The sequence below is a fragment of the Palaemon carinicauda genome, chromosome 20, assembly GCF_036898095.1.
Source record: "Palaemon carinicauda isolate YSFRI2023 chromosome 20, ASM3689809v2, whole genome shotgun sequence".
Lineage (NCBI taxonomy): Eukaryota > Metazoa > Arthropoda > Malacostraca > Decapoda > Palaemonidae > Palaemon > Palaemon carinicauda.
In genome coordinates, this window is record NC_090744.1 from 30,475,223 (window position 1) to 30,492,758 (window position 17,536).

At 40.8% G+C, this 17,536-nt stretch overlaps 1 protein-coding gene and 1 long non-coding RNA gene across 5 annotated transcripts in view; one reads left to right on the forward strand and one right to left on the reverse strand.

Annotated features, from left to right (window-relative positions):
* Nucleotides 1–15,919, forward strand: part of LOC137660253 (ras-related protein rapA) — a 188,702-nt gene extending 172,783 nt beyond the window's left edge. For all 4 annotated transcript variants that reach the window (XM_068394994.1, XM_068394996.1, XM_068394995.1 and 1 more), the window contains one exon: nt 14,328–15,919. In XM_068394994.1, coding sequence (XP_068251095.1) covers nt 14,328–14,469 — 142 coding nt within the window. In that variant the 3' untranslated portion in view covers nt 14,470–15,919. The remainder of the gene's footprint in view (nt 1–14,327) is intronic.
* LOC137660255 (uncharacterized) overlaps nt 1–17,536 on the reverse strand; it is a 132,672-nt gene that overhangs the window by 1,566 nt on the left and 113,570 nt on the right. Inside the window, exon 3 of the long non-coding RNA XR_011047662.1 lies at nt 13,986–14,097. This is a non-coding gene — a long non-coding RNA (uncharacterized lncRNA). The remainder of the gene's footprint in view (nt 1–13,985; nt 14,098–17,536) is intronic.

Genomic DNA, 17,536 nt, shown 5'->3' on the forward strand with positions numbered 1-17,536 from the left:
ACCCCTAGATGGGGGTGGGATTGATATTAGCCGCCTCTTTAGAAGCAGGACTGCCTTTGGACCTCTCGTCCTCTAGAGACTGGTGATGTCAAGCGTACCTGAGCCTCTAGGGAGTGTGAAAGTGATTGCAGCATGGGGTTACGTGCATGTGCTTTTGTGTGCATATCAGTCAACTGGTGGTAAGGGACTTTGCTCCCTTCCTCCAGTTTCTGGTCACATAAGTGTGTGTGAGCTAAACCAGTTTACAGGCTAACTTGTTCACTCACAAATGTATGAGAGAATTTTATGTGGCCCAAGAGTAAAAAATATTTGATGATGAATCATAGTGCAATTAGCCATAAAGCTGTTAAACAGCCCAAGAATTATATTCCTAATCTCACTCATGTGAGGAAAATCTTGTCACTCATACTTCATTTTCTCTCTCAAGAAAAAAGATCGGCCAAGTGTTCAAGAAAACAGGGAAAGACTGGAATTGCATTCGGGCGTACAGTGTCTGTGCTAGCTTTTGTATGAGGCTAGGCACCAGTAGCGGGGAAGCATAAGCCACCCCGAGATGTCTTCCCCTTTCTGGATTGATTTTTGGTACTGTACTCTCTCTCTCTCTCATGCCCTAAAATGTTAAGATCAGTGAGTCTTTCAATACCCATCGATCAGTCTTCCTGGATTTGGATTACCTCAGATAACCACCTTAAATTTAGAAGTGTTTGAAGGATCTAGCAAAGACAAGGCAATGGGGATGAGGAAGAACTAGTGGAGGAGGATAAGATCCCGTATTTCTAGCCAGATTTCTTAGGGCCAGAGGTCTTGGAATCCAATGCTGATGCACCCGTAATGGAAGTGATAACAGGGCATCTTTCAAAAACTGCAGCAGCACCGCCAGTAGATACCCTTCAGTATCTCCATGGAAGAAGTGGGAATTAGGAAAACACTGCAGGGCCAGCCTTAAGTCCTGCCTAAGACGCTAAGTTTTCTCCAGCGATTCTTCAAAAAAGACAACTCAGGTTAAACTGCCAAGTCCTGTGCCACATGCATAAGACAAGATATGAAATTAATGGGAAAGTTTGCACATGATCCTTTCTCACATTGGTGGCTTGTCTAGAGAACAACAGCAAATCTTTGTACTTTACATTAATTTATCTAGGTTTATCCTAGCTCTCTCTTTGCTCTTCGTCAGTCTGGCCACGATGGGCCCCTAATCTGCCTGGCAAGCCGGGAACAGCACCCACTTCGCTGTCCTCTACTACTTCTGCTTGGCTCAACAGTGTGCGCTCTGTACCACTCTTCTAATGAAGATGAGGCAGAGGACACTTCTTGCCAGCATTCTTTGGGGTTGAGGACGAGCTCTTGAGAATCAACTATGAAGTTAACAAAGGTAGAGACAATCATAATCGGCAACATCACCACCAGCAAGTGTCACATTTTACAACTCCTCCTAGACCACGGAAGAAGCAGATATCCAGAAGACTTAGCGGGGCTAGGCTTTAAAAAAAAAAAACTTTATCCCAATGACAAAGTACCAGTAATAATGCCTGAGGAAGACCAACTGTGTTCAGGTTGTCGTCATCATTATGCCTTGCAAGGCAAGAGAGTATATAATAGACTATGACAGAGTTACGAAGACTTGTCCCCACATTTGCGGGCTATTTTGAAAATGGCTACATGTCCCTTTGTAATTGACACTAATTTATTCTGGTTTACCCACTGCACTCTATTTCTGCCTGCCTGGGGAGCACCTGCAATGCTAACTCCTGGCTGGAATTTCAATGCACTGCTCTGCTACTTCCTGGTGAGGTACAGTGATTGCAATGATTCTGCCTAGGCCCAGCTGGAATGGCTCTTTTCTACTCTGCTCAAACCTGGCCGAGGACATCTTCAGCTTCTTGCCTAGTCAATGACAGGGCCTGCTTCACTCTTCTCTACTCCTGTCTGGACAGGATCGGCATCCACTCTGCTCCTGCCTGGCTGTGAATGGCACCTGCTCTGCTCAGTTCTAAAACTGCCTAGCCAAGGCTGGCACCCACTTTGCTTTGCTCATGTATGTCTGGGAACAAAGTTTACTCCACACAGTTCTACTTCTGTGTGGCCAGGGCTGACATCCACTCTGAATACCTGGCTGAGGGACAGTGCCAACACTGCACTGCATCACTCTGCTTAGATACTCGAACATACAGTAGACGAGGCAGAAGATGAGAAAGAACTAGGAGGGGGGAACATCCTACTATTTGACAGCATTCTTCATGATCAAGGGCTTGAAAAGATGGTGGTCAAAAAGACATTCATGTATTTGGTTACTTAATTTTAAGATACATGCAACGAATGTTAGAAGCTGAAAAAATAAATCTATAATTACACATTTGTAATGTATATAAAATAAAATGGGCTACTATACCTGTGATAGGCCATCTTGCTACATACATGTAGATACACATAAATGACCTTCCTGTGACATGCATGGATTTGGGATATACTTCCTGTGACATGCATGGATTTGGGATATACAGTATACTTATCTATGTATGTACACTGGGATGTGTGCTTATATTTACTGCCAGAGACCTGCATAATAGTACTCATTTGGAGAAATGTAAAATGTGCCCCTGATTAGCCTATCCAAATGTGTGACTCTCATCTGGCTGCTGCTATGTAGCCTGCAATATACATCTTTATGCTATTACTTACAAATAGAGCAAGATATACTATTAACAGTTCCGGTAGCTGTGGCTTCCTTCGCGAGTCTGTTTACCTTTTGCACCTAGGTGGCGTGCATGCCGCTTGCCCGCCAGATTTGACCTGTGTCAGCTGAAAACCACTCATACTGTGACTCAGGTACTCGGGGGTCACCTGCATCTGCGTGGTCTGGTGTTGCCATGAGAGGGTGTTGTGCCTTGTGTTGTGGATGAGTTTGGGCTGGGTTTTTCTCTGGTTGGTGACTAGGTTAACTTGCATTTTGAAGTGTTAGGGACGGACTTGATTATGGTGGACGACCTGACAGGTGTCGGATCTTCGGCTTTGGGTGGTTGTCTCCGTGGAGTTCCTTTTTTGCTGTGTGCCTGGTGGTGTGGGTGACAATTGCCCTGCACGGAGTTATGTGCTCACTATCTGGTGCATGTGTCTGTGCAGAGCTGGCAAGAGATGGGGGTCAAACTTTGATAGTCCGGCAAAGGAATTGGCGATTGTGCAGTGTTGATCGTCCAGATCTGTCTACCTGGACTAAGTATTGGTTATGCTGTCTTGTTTCTATGACCAATACCTGTTCTGTCCCATCTCCCCCTGACATTGCCTGCCTGATTCTGCAGCAGGAGTCTCCTGGTTTCAGAGTCGGCAGCTGCTAGGTGTTGGGTGTCAGTTTGTCTACCTGCCTGGCGAATCGGTAGCACGGGACTTCCTCTTGGTGTTCCCATGTGTCCTGCCATATTGGGTGAACTTCTGAATTGGAAAGACCTGCATCCCTGGCACTATAGGTAGCAGATCCTTGAGGTTTTTTCCGAATATGATCTGGGGTTGTGACATGCCAATTTCCTGGTCTAGTATGTTACTGTATTAGAGTAGGCCTGCTGCTACAGCTTCAGTATCTAAGCTGCCGTACGTATCGGTGTGTGATGTCAGGAAGTGTTTCATGGCCTTGACTGCTGCCTTCGCGCGCCCATTTGATTGGGGACGATTTTCGACGCCCCAGCGCTGTAGTAAGCTCTGGGTCTCTTTTGCAGAGTAATCAGATCCACGTTGGTGCTTAGTTCCTGGGGCGCTCCCAAGGTAGCGAAGTAGTGCAGGTTAGCTTTGCTGAAACCCCTGGCCCCTGCACACAATGTCACAATGTAGGGCCAACTGCTGAATTTGTCGATGATGATCAGGTAGCCAGTGCTTCATTTCGAAGAAATCCACTCCAATGGCCTGAAATGGTTGGGTTGGGACGCTTGGTTATCTAGGTTGTGAAGGTGACATCCCCCAACATGCTTGGAAACAGTTACGTGTGTCTTCGATGTCCTTGGTGTAAGTCCTGGCCAAAACACAGAACCCTGAGCTCTGTTTTGCATTTTGTTGGTTCCTTGGGAGGCAGCGTGTAGAGCTCTCAATATCTCACCCCGTAGTGCCGAGGGTATCAGGATTCTTTTATCCTCATGACGACGCTATCCACTGTCAACGGCCTGTCACGGTACTGCCAATATGGTTGAAGCTCTTCAGTTAGTTCATCCCTTGTAGATGGAAACCCATTTTCAATTAACGGTATCAGAGTTTGCAGGCAGGGGTCTAAAGCAGTGCTACATTTGACTTTTTTTTTTTTTTTTTTTTTTTCCATGAGACAGCTCCGATTGAGTCCGTTGTCGACTGTACCGTTGTCATCAAAGCAGCTTCCGTGTCGACCAAATGGCAATTATAGCCGTTATCACCTCTGATGTGTTTGTCTACAGTGTATTGGGTGAAGGGTTCCTTGGTGTGGCGTCTGCTGCGGGTATGTCTTTCCTGCCACGTGAATGATTTGGTATCTCCTCTTTTAGTGTTCTCAGCTCAACTCGGAAGAGCTTTGGGTTAGGGATGGTGTCTAGTTCTTTGTCCCCTAGAACTTTCATGAGTGGCTTGTGGTCCGTTGCTATTATCAAGTGTTTCCACACCATGGTGATGAATTGGCTGTACTCAAGTGCCCATGCTACGGACAGGGCTTCCCTTAATTGTTACATAACCCTTTTTTGCGTCCTTGAAATATCGCGATTCTCCTATGGTGGTCTTCCAGCCATCTAGGCAACATCCTGGCGTGAGGGCCTCACATGTACAGTGTTTCTGACGCAGACAATACCCAATTCAGACTTTTGATCAATCTGGGTTAAGGCATGTTGGCTTGTCTGGATTGAAGATCTCGACAACCATCTCGATTTTGCGTATAATTGCTGCCTTCGACCTCTGAAATGTGTTCTCGGGTTTTGGGCCCCACTCGGAGTGTACGTTTGGGCTGAGTAGGGGCCTGAATGGTTCCATTTTCTGCCATAGTGTGATACTTGGTTTACTAGTCCGAATCATGCCTGAATGTCTGTGATGTTCTTTGGTCTTGGATAAGTTGCAATTGCATTCAGGTATATTGGTAAGGGTTTTACATCCGTTCCTCCAACATGGAATCCTGCAAAGTCCACCTCTGTAGATGAGAACTGGAACTTAGCTGGGTAGAGAATGACACTGTTCTTCCCGAGTTCCAAGTAATTTATGACAACCACCAGTGTACCTGTAAGTTTGAGTCCCACAATAGGGTGTCCTAGACGCATTTTGTCATTCTTGGCACGTCCTCAATAATCTCATCATATCATTGTGTGTGCATCCTGCAATGCGAGAAAGCCCATGGGCGCAAGACGGTAGCGGAACCCTTTCTGCTCAGTGAGGAAAATTGTCTTGTGTCTGTCCTCTTTGCAGAATATCAGGAGTGAAATCCATTCCATGTGTAGTGATTGTTTTGTATACACTAGGAGGTACTGCTCTGGCTTGCTTAATGGGTGGGATGGTGTGATGTGTTTCTCGAACGTAATGTCGATTTAGGGGCTTTAAGTACACAGTGCAGCGTGGTGTGCCATCTAATTTTTGTGCAAATACCATGTTCCGTAGCCAGGTCACTGGTGAGTTGCATGGTACGGGTTTAATCACACCCAGTCCTACGTCTCTTTCCAGTTGGGCAGCCACCTTTTTTTTTCCAGTGTACCAGTAGGTTTGGGGAATCTCTCTGTCACTGTTGGTTGCGACTGAGGGTAGATGATGCGTATCTCCATGGGTGGCCCGGTCATTGTTGGCAGTGGCATGTGTAGACAAGTGTTGAAGGTTGACGATGCATGTTGTTTCAGTAGCCACGCTTTCATGTTTTTGGTGAACTCTGCTGACGGTTTGAACGGCAGGTTGGCTGGTTGACGGGGAGGTGGAGTGCGACGTGGACATCTGCACTCTGCGAGCGAGTTGTTGCTACGGGACTTCTCTTTGTTTAGGCATACTACAACCCTGCCTGTGGCACCAATCCTGGGGAAATAATGGTCAATGATGCCAAGTTTCATCATAGTTGCTCGGCTGATGTAAAACTTGTTGTCGTTGTCCATAACAAGCACCGTGGCAGTTGTTGTGATAGGCGCTTCTTGCTCATTCTTGCCTGATAGTAAGAGGTGTATGGAGCCGAGCACATTGATTTCCTGGCTGTTGGCTGGAAAGATGCGTCTGTTAGTTGGCTTGAGGTGTCTCTGGTGTAGACCCATCTTCCGTAAGATGGGCAGCCCCATCAGGCACGTCTGAGTCCCAGAGTCAGCGACTGCCATAAAGGATGAGGATTTGTTTGGCATCTTTTTGTTAGTAGCAGCAGGGTTCATCGATATGTGGATGGTAGCACTGAGCGAGGTAAAACTTCGTTTGAGGAGTTCATCCCTGATGCGTACACTATGTTGTCGTCCGCTTCTGTGTCCTCTTATTGCGTGCGCTGGAATAACACCCCTGCTTCAGTACCTGCCGATGATTGCCGCAGCTTCTGTTGCCGTTGGACATTTTCCCTCCAGCATACTAGGCACGACTTTAACTCCTTTACTTTGCTTTTCACTTTTCCAAACTTTGGGGTGAGGCATCCGCACTGGCAAAGAAACTAATGTCATATGGTGTCTCGTTTGTCAGCCTTTTTCGGTGTGGTAGAGGGTGGTGTGTTGTCATTCTTGCTTGTTTTTTGTATGCGCTGGCTGATGCTGATGAGTTTGCACTTAACATGGCCTGGCTAGCTGTTTCCTTGCTGTCGACAAGTGTGACCGTTTCGCTTAGTGTCTTGTTATCGATATCTGGGGTTCCCAAAACGTCTTTTTTATTTCTTCATCTGCAAGTCCGTTTACCAGGATCAACTTCACGATCTCCTGTGTAGTCACTTGTAATCGTCTCTCTGCAGGTGTTGAACTTGCAGGTGCTGGTGATGGTCCATTGATACACATTGGCCACCCCACACAACCTTGCCACATGATGCCTTACAGGTTCACCTGGGGCCTGAGTGGTTTGTAGTAGTGTCGTCCTCCGTAAGCTTGAGGCCACACAGTATTGCCGCTAGTACGTCCACCTTGGTGTTTGTTGCGATGGCGAGGTCCTCTCTGAATAGGGCAGCTTTAAGTTCTGGTTCACAAGTGAGCTGTTGCCTGGTTAGGTGCTTAAGACTTTCCATCGCGAAACATTCCCACCGCCTTTTGAAAGAGGCCCAGTCATCTTCGCCGATGCCTTGCTTCAGCAATGAGCGGTTTCTGGCGTGATGAGTTTTCGTCATGCTTGTTCTTCTGATGTAATTGCATCACCTCAATGACGTAGTCATGGCTGTACTTCCTGCGTTCTTGTCTACAATATTTCTTCGAACATGGTCAATAAGACATTCATGCGATTGGTGACTATTTGAGGTACATGCATCGAATGTTTGAAGCTGAAAAAATAAAAGTATGTAATTACACATTGTAATGGTTATGAAATAAAATGGGCTATTATACCCATGATAGGCCATCCTGCTACATACATTTAGATACACATAAATATGACCTTCCTGTGGCATGCATGGATTTGGGATATGTGCTGTCATACTGCTGTCATACTAATCTATATGTATGTACACTGGGATGCGTGTTTATATTTACTGCCATACCTGCATAAAATTACTCATTGGGAGAGCTGTAAAATGTGCCCCTGATTAGCCTATCCAAATGTGTGACTCTCATCTGGCTGCTATGTAGCCTACAATATACATATAACATATTGCCCCCTCTGAGCTCATAATAACCCACTTTCTTATGCTATTACTTACAAATAGATTAAGATAGTTGTATGATCATTGTAGTATAACAGTTCCGGTAGCTGTGGCTTCCCTCGCGAATCTCTTTATTTCCCTGTTTACCTTTTGCACCCCTAGGTGGCGTGCTTGCTGCTCGCCTGCCAGGTTTGACCTGTCCTAACTCATTATTCCACAGATGCTCCCATGGAAAAACACTCATGGGACTGTTGAAAAACAGCAGCAACAACAAAATCAGGCGCCACACCCTAAGTCTCCTCCTCCTCCATGAGAGAAGTAGGAGACTATTTGACATCTCAGGGCTAGATGCGTAAGCCAAAACTAGCGAGGCGCAAGACCAACTTTGGTTGTATATATTCAACATCGTTATAGAGCCCCTCATACAGCGAGGAAATATTCAAGAAGAAAAGACTAATTGGCAGGGTTGCCTAGGTTTAAACATGTTCCTCCGTAATTGTGACTATCCGGAATATAACTGCATGGCCCTTTGTACAGTTATACACACCAGCTCTGCTTGACCTCCTGGATGATGATAGTACACTGTCCCCACTGCTCTGCTCCTATACATGGCCAGGGGCAGTTCTCACACCACTTTTGATTGGCTTTTATGGTGGCCACTATACTTCTTCCTGCAAGGAATGTGTCTGCTATATTCCTGCATGGCTGGGAACAATGCCCGCTCTACTATTTACTGGCCAGGAAGGATGATCAGCTCCACTCTGATCTTGTCTCCAATGCTCTCCTACCCAGCATAGAACTATTTGTACTCTTGCTTGGTCAGGATTAGCAATGCTACTCGAGCTTTTCTGGGGTTGGTGTTCACTGCTCTACTCTGGCCTGACTGAAAACTGCCTTTTTTTATGCTCCTTTTCTACTAGGCTAGGGATGGCAGTCATTTCTCTGCTCTAGTCCAGCACATCCAGAAATGTGCTTGCTTCATGCTGCTTTGCTTTGGCTGGGTTGGGAATGGTACCTTCTTTATTGTACTTCTGTAGTTCTGATCCATGTTTCTTTTCTACTTCCTGATATGGGATGACACTCGCTACACCTGCCCGGGTGGAAACAGTGCTAGCTCCCTGTTGTTATGCTTTTTGCCTTGCCAGGCTTCTCAACTCCACTCTTCTCTTGCTGCCAGAAACAGTGCCTTACCCCTCCTGCCTGGCTGGGGACTGCATATTCTCAGTTCTGCACGGCTGAGGCTGATGGGCTCTCCACATTGTACTACTCCTGCCTGGCTGTGGATAGGGACCACTACATAGAGTGCTCTGCTACTTCCCGGGAGGGGATGAAGCACACTTTCCCTAGCCGAATGCTGCCCACATCAATCTGCTCGGCTACTAAATGGCTGAGGTCATTGTTAGCTTCTTGCTTGGCCTGTGACAGCATCGTTACGCACTGCATAGTGTCTGCTAATTAAAAATGTCAAAACATATTTCATATATAGACTATTAAAATACTTATGTTAGCCTGTTCAACATAAAAACTTTGCTGCAAGTATGGACTTTCTAAGTTAAACTGATCCAACTCCCTGAATATGAAAATCATTGTTTTGGTCACAGGTGGAATAAAACTAGAATACTGTAAAATTGTGCCTGACTACAAGAAATAATTGCATACTTAGTATTAAGAACAGGATGGTAATGTATGTCCAGAATGAGAAAAATATTATGCAATTTGTATAACAAAAATTAAATGGTGCCGAGATCAAAATATAGATCAGGAAAAGGTAATTTAATGACCATGCTCCCGCCCAACAAATTAAGATGAGATGAAGCTGCTCAAGACCAGTCAGAAGAATAATACTGGAAACAAGGCACAATGAAAAATGTAAAAATAGATTGATCATTGAAAATTTTCAACTTCCTCAATAATCCAAATTTTTTTGTGTAATTAAGAGACAGACCACATGTTTCTCAAAAGTAAATTTGCTATCAAAAATCACACCTAAAAGTTTAAAGGAGTCTTACAGAGTTAAAGAAATGTTATCAATGTTCAGAAGTCAGTTGTCTCTGACCTACTTTACAATAATACTTTTGAGTTTTGTTAAGGTTCAAAATTTCATGTGCACTACTAATTTAGCTGGATCTGTGTATTATGGGATTCAGCAACCCCAGATCTACTTTCAGGATTCTTGTGTAGGCCAAACCACATGTCATGTGTATATAGTATAAAATGCAATGGGCCAAGAACAACCTTCAGGAACACCAGATATCATATTCCTATACTTGCTATGGTGCGCCCATCAGCAACGACAACTCTTTACAATCTATTATTTAAAAAAATTCAACAATGCTGCTAAGAAACAACAGACCCATCCACACTCCCAACTGTTTGAGTTTGAAAACAAAAACCTCATGATTAACACGGTCAAGGCCAATCACATATAAACATCTTAACTTAAATCCAGGGATTCTTTTTACAGCATTGCAGATTATAAGAATGGAATCGCATGTTCCAAGGCCTTTACACAAAACCAAAAAGCATACTAGGGAGCAGATGATTACCTTCCAAAATTATGTAGACTTTTTGCCAAAAGACGTTAAAAAACTACAGGTAAGGAAGTTCTGGAAATTATACAGTTTTCAGCTGGACTTCAGCAACCACAAGCACAATTAATTACACTTGGAATAACATTTCCAATTCTCCAACTAATGCTAAAAAAAACTTCTTGCTAACATGAAGTAAATATAGCTTAAGAGCTGAGAAATATGCAATTTTTTGAATGATTTTAGGTCCAGTGACCACTCCGATTCCAGCGAGTTGTCCTCGAAAGTGCGTCTGCCACTACATTCTGTATTCCCGCAAGATGAACCGCTGACAGATGCCAATGGTTCATTGCCGCCATGGAGAATATTGCTATCATCACATGGTTTATGTGACCCGACTTGGAAGCTCCTCTGTTTATGCAGTGGACTATAACTTCGCTGTCTAGCACCAATCTGATATGTTGCTTCTTGGCTGGAACAAGTTTCTTTAGAGTCAAGAATACTGCCATGGCCTCTAAGACATTGATATGAAGTTGGCGAAATGATATCGACCATAGTCCTTGGACTTTCTTGTACTGGGAGTACCCTCCCCAGCCGGTTAGAGAGGCGTCTGTGTGAATGGCCAGTTTTGGAGGTGGAAATTTTAAAGGAATGGATTTTGCTAGATTTTTTACTTTAGTCCATGGCTGAAGTCTTTTGCGTGTAAACAGCAGAGATGCTATGAAAGGAGTGAAGATGTTGGCGAGGGTGGAGGTAGTGGTAGTAGCAGTCAGTAGTGGATGTAGAACGGCACCTCGTAGTAACGGGGATATTTGAAGAGGAGATATCTAAATGGCACAAGACCTCTGATAGTGGTTTACTTGCCCCAGTTCTATACCGACACCTAATATAGGTGAGCGAGCTGGGTTCATCCCTGGCATTCCTATGCAACTTTTTATACCTTAGAAATTATGCTAAAGGAGCATTTCACTGGGCGGCACAGGTCCCTCGCCCAGAAATAGATTTTTCCTTCGTCAAAATCCCTTTTAGGTGTTTATATAAGCATCAAGTTCTACTGTGTGTTAAGTTCTACTGTGTGTTAAATTCATCACAGTTTAGTTTTAAACTGTTTAGTTTAGCCTCAGGAATGAGGGAGATTAAGTTTCTCATAACTCTGCTTACTCTCAAACACATCGGCCAAAAGGGATGCATTTTCTTTTGGACTGTGAGTGACAAGTTAAAGATGAAGTGTTTCATCTACACCAAAGAGTGCAGATTTAAGGGCCACTAATGTTCCTAGGTTGTACAAGTAAGTGTTTCTTTTATGGTTGAATTTTATTCTTTTTCAGTTGAAGCATGAACTCTCTGAGCAAAAGCTGTGAGCCAAGTATACTTATTCCAGGTCAAATCTGATCTGTTACCCTTCCAAAAATGATAGATCTCCTACTTTAAATAAGAGTGTCTGCAATCATCACTGTACTAGGGTTCGTCTTTTCCTCGTTTTTTTAACACACGAAAAGGGATACACGTGTTAGTTTATGTTGACCAGATTTTCATTCTAAAGAACAGGTTCAACAATTTTGTATAATTGTGACCAATTAATGTTAAAAAATCACTAAGCCATTCCATTCTACTTGAGATTTTATATAAGAAATCTTGCACATCAGGGACAGGCTGCTCAGTCTTCACTACTTATAAAATTAAAGCATTATTAGATGTTCTAACTGGAGAACCAAGCTTATTTGTTATAATGCAAGGGGAGTTGGTATATATTGTAGGTTCAAGCAGTTACCAGAGATCTGTAGAGAATGACTACCTCTGCATATTATCCTGGGATAGACTTCCCACAATTGCAGAAACTAACTAATCAACAGATAAAGGAAGTGTGTGCTATGGGCTTGTTACTAAAAACCCTCACTTTCAAGATCCATATAAAGTGATCCTGGAGATTGTTTACCTGGTCTACAACCTTATTAAGCATGCATCAAACAAAATGTTTTTACACCTTTAAGTGTCTCAAACCGGTCACAATTCTCTTGGAGATGCAGTGGAGCCTACCATAGTACAAAAGTCTAATTACTTAAAAAATAAGTTACTTGAGGGTCCTCCAAATTACAGGAGAACTTTTAGGTCTCAGGATCCTCAAGCAATTTTGTTTCTCAAAAAGAACAAAGGCTTGTCAACTAAATTTAAGGATAATTTTCTTTCCCTAAAATATGAACACAGCCAGGAACAGATAATCACGAGGCATTTGATGGATATGAATATTCAACGAGTTTATGTGCCAGCTGTAGTATATCCAGAACCACACATTACCAAGAGACCCAGGGAGTTACCACATACGCAATCCTCTGGAGAATGGTTGTGGGTCTTTGGCCAGGTTTGGAGTGAGGACTAAACTAGCAATCATTTCCCTTTGTGGCACCCAAACTTTAAAAAACAGCGAGAAGACAGTACATCTGCACCATATCTGAAAAAAAGGATGTTTTCAGTCTTAAGGTACCTTGCCAACAGAGTAATATAATTCCCAGGCAAAAACTCTCCGTTCACATTGTGACTGTAGAAAAATTATCAGTAACTAGAAACCCAACAGGATTTCTTGTTACCAGCCTTTTTGTTTAAGATTTATATGTCTTTGACAAGTGTAAATCAGAGACGGAAGGAAAGGAAACCTTTCTTCCTTTTCACCTTGCCAACATTCCCCACAGACATCATGTCCAGAGGTGAGGTCAGCAACCAAAAACATTGTTTCAGCAGGAAACAATTCATAAATGGGTGGGGAGTTGCTGACACAGCCAGCTTTAGGAATACTTGTGAAAGGCATAAGACCAACTGCATTGCAAGGATGGAGTCACAAGATACAAGTGTTATCTTGGAAACAACTATGTGAGCACTGTTCTTGTGAGATCTAAAGAGTGCCAAAAACTCTTTAGGTCAAAACCATAAATGTAGGCACATATACGGGAGACCCCTTGATAAGCCAAATTATACCTCAACTGGGGTAGAAGATAAAGTCATGTGTCAAGTTATGTTCCGAGTAGGTGATTGAACATTTCCTTCACTTGCCAATTTACTCCCCACAAGCCTAAGCCCTAAAATTACTTGTATGAATTAACAGGAGAAATTTGGGAATGGAGAAACGTGGAACCAAATAGCTCCTTACGCATCAGAGCATTTCCCTTCTGAAGTTTCCTGAGAAAGGATATTACATCTTCCTTCCAAATGTTGTCTCAGGTTTGAAGACCACGACTGACTCTTGTCACTGGGAAAATAATGTAAATTGCTTGCAAAACATGCTGTATGCTAAAGTATAAAAAGAGATTTTAGACAAATTATATTTTCCTCATGTTAAAAAACCCAAAACAAAAAGTGTGCAACAAATTTAAGAGCTAGCAAAGATTGGAGTAGCAGCACATTTAACCTCAATGCAACCAAGTCAAGAGTAGTTTCACTGCCAGGCAGATGGTCAGGACCTTCACCCAGGCTTTTTACCAGATTTTGTATTTACTTTATGGCCATTTCCGCCTACAGTGAACTACCTCTTATAGTAGAGGAAAGGTTTATTTATAGAAATCAATTGCACATAATTTATGAAATGAATCTTGATACAAGTTGTGTGATAAATTTCACACAAAAAAATAAAATTACATTAAAGTGAAAGATTACCCTTAAGGTATTACACAAATTAAGGTATTACAAAAATTAAATCTCAATTATCATGTAATGCCTTTGTAATTAATAAAATTTGGTCTACTTACAAAATAATTGCTTTAATTTCAACAGCTTCCTTCCTGTAAATTTGTTGTTGCTCAATGGCTTAAGTTAAGTTTGAAATGGTAGATAAGGTTTTTTTGCAATCTTTTGGCTCACCTGAAAATATAATTAGCATTTTAAATCATTCCATTTAAAGCAATGAATTATTTTACATAGTTATGAGGACTTATTTCATGGATAAATGTCATGGTGGTTAGCAAATAGAATGTGTAATATAAAATTGTGTACTGTATAGCATTAAAGTAGAACAGTTAAATAGGTAAGTAAATGGAATGCAATCTGAGTAATCCATAGGTTGAAATTTCAAAGGTCATAATCTTCCACAGGTATGCTTTAAGTCCAGCTGTCAAGAGGCGCAGACAATCTATGCCCAATGTTGGAATGCAGATTACCCCATCCCAGTTATCTCATTTGCAACATCTCAAACAAAAGCACAGTGGAAAGAGAAATTCTTGTGTGATTTCGTAAGAATAAAATGTTGGAATTACAAACAAATGACAAATGATCAGTTTACCTGAAAAGCAATAATTGGTTTATTTAAAAGAAAGTTTTTACTGACTTGGGAGGCTTAACTCCTTTGTTCTTGACAATGCCAAAACTGCACTTTTCAAATGAGTTGAAATATTTTCAAGCCAATGAAAAGCAAATTTATGAAAATTATTTTACCAAGTATGGAAGAATTTACAATAACTTAATATGACTTGGTTCAAGGTTACTCTAGTGTTAGAAGTGAAAATTCTTAAATATATAAAGTCAGATGCTGTATTGGAATAAATTATTGTTTAATAGTATTTTCTATACTGTATTTAATTTTCTTACTTTCAAATGCCTGTTTAACATTGAAAATCTTATTAAATACAAATATGATGATTACATAAAACACCTGTCTTGAGCAGAAGCTTTAATTACTGAGGTAATAGGTAAAAAAAAACAACTTTTAAAACTTACTCGTCTAATCTCACTGTCCGTGCCAAAATAACCTTGTGCAATTTCCTCCCTATTCGAGCAATTACATATTCATGGATTATCTCAATGATGTTATTCCCTTGTCTATCCCCCATATCATGCTTACAATTCCACTCTAGTCTTAATCTTTCTCCTAAAAAAAATACGATTTGATATGATGAAGAAATACAAAGTCTAGTTTTAGTATTACAGCATCTCCACCTTTACATTTAAAGGAAATAGTGTGTGTGATAACTGACCACATTATGGTAAAAAATCTTACAAATCAAATTTAGAAGCCTAAATAGCATGCCTAAAAGAAAGTTGGTATAAAAGAAAAAAAAAATCATGAAAGATACCTGGAGTTGACCAGAAGATTTTACAGAGTACAGCAAGAACTATAGTCCATTTCTTTTAGCGATGCATGTTTGCACAGACTCGCGGTGGTGCCCTTTTAGCTCGGAAAAGTTTCCGGATCGCTGATTGGTTGGACAAGATAATTCTAACCAATCAGCGGTCAGGAAACTTTTCCGAGCTAAAAGGGCACCGCCGCGAGTCGGTGCAAATATGCATCGCTAAAAGAAATGGACTATAGTTCACCTGCTTACTAAAATTTATTGGAGAAATCTCGTTTTATAAAATTTTTTGTTGGTACAAGAAACAAATTAATGTACTACCAACTTTACAGAAATTTGACAAGCTCCTATGTTCCCAGGATTGTGAAGGAGGATAACTGTAATATTGGAACCACCACTGCTATTACTAGTCAGGTCATCTGTATGCCTGCTTTCAAATTTTCCAGGTTATGGATATATAATGGAAAGATGCTTAATAAGTCTCTCTGGTATTTTGCATTGCCTATTCTGAAATTATTTCACAAAATGTCGAAGGTATAAAATGCTGGCACACAGGTGACATTCTCAATGAGGCATTTTACTGTCAAGTGATCAGTAATTTCCATATAAAATACTTTGATTAATATGACCTTACAAATATTCCTGTGTGAAATTGAGAGGTTTTAATTAAAAAAAAAAAAAACTTATGCAATTATGTGATATGTTTGCATGTAAATAAGAATAGTAATTATTTACTAGTTTTTAGTTATGCTTAAAACTGCTTGTTACATTGATGATGAACTGAATGCAGAACCACAATCTTTTAATTATTAATATTGTTTAAAGCAAATTTTAAATTCCCAATACGTAAATCTTAGACCTTTGTCATATTGCCAGTAAAATGCCTCTCTGCTTCCTTTGTGTGCATTTTATCTAGAGCTTTAAAGCAAGGAAAGATGTATTCATTGCTTTACCTAATGTCTCTTTCTTGGTACTAAGAAAGTTTCTAATCTTAATTGTACATCAATAATGCTGTGCAGAGAAGCTTTCCTTTCCCTACTGTGAAAAGTAAATAATTACCACAGTAAATTTATCAATAGTTTTATGCAATAATTGGTCATTTTGATGTCAAAGCTCTTTTCCGAAGTACTGTATTACTGTTGCATTATGTAATTTGTTTCATCCAATGGTTTTTACACATATCCTATCCTTGTCTAATGTGCTGTGTGTACGTAGATATGTAATAATTTCCTTAATTTTGCTTTGATAGACTCCATTCTATTCTAGATTATTCAGTCAAAGCTAAAGTATATTAGCTAGGATCGTTTAAATCTTGTTAGTTTAAGCTTTTATTTATTGTATTATTTATAAATTTCTGTGTATGTGAATGCTTTGTTGTAAAATGTTTAGATTTGATATAATTGTTTATTTAATAGTTTTAAAAATTCATAGTTTTTGTTATGTAAGCTCAGAAATTTATATTTATTTTAGCTAATATTATTTAAGATAATTATATAATTATAAGCAAAGTAAGTAATGATTTGATATGTAAACATTTCAGCCATGTTTGTACAGTTTAAAAAGCTAAAATTATATATCTAGAGTGCAAAATCCTTTTATCATCCTCCTGTGTCTATTTAAAAGAGGGTCAATTCAATCTGAATATTTACCAAATAATCCTGCAATTTACAAAAATGGTCATTTCAGTTTCAATAAACAGAGTACTATCCTGGAAATAGGAGTTTTATCGTTTCCAAGCAAGCTCAAAACCAGAGTGCTCTTAAACAAAATACTATATTTTTCCCCATAAGCAATAAAAAGGAGTTCATTCAATATGCTCATAAATAAACAATTTTTATAGGTTTGTAATAGTAATTATTGAAAAAATTACACAGTATAACCCATATCATCAGAAATTAATATAAATCAATAATTTTAACAACAATTTAACTGCATAGAAATTACATGAAAAACTTCTTCCTGGTCTGATGCAAAACTATGAAGCGCATTAGCATTATTTCTCATGCGATTCTGATAAATTCCCTTTACTGCTGTTGTGGCCGTGGAGATGGATGGGCGGATTTAGGCCACACAGTTCATAGTACCTCACTAATTAGCACATTGGGAGGAGATTGTTGCCCTCTGAAATGCCAAGAGCAAATACCATAATCCCACCTGCCAGTGTGCTTATCCGATTGGCTAATATTGATACTACAGCTGGTTTTGTTAGCTAGCTTAATATGCACAGTATGATG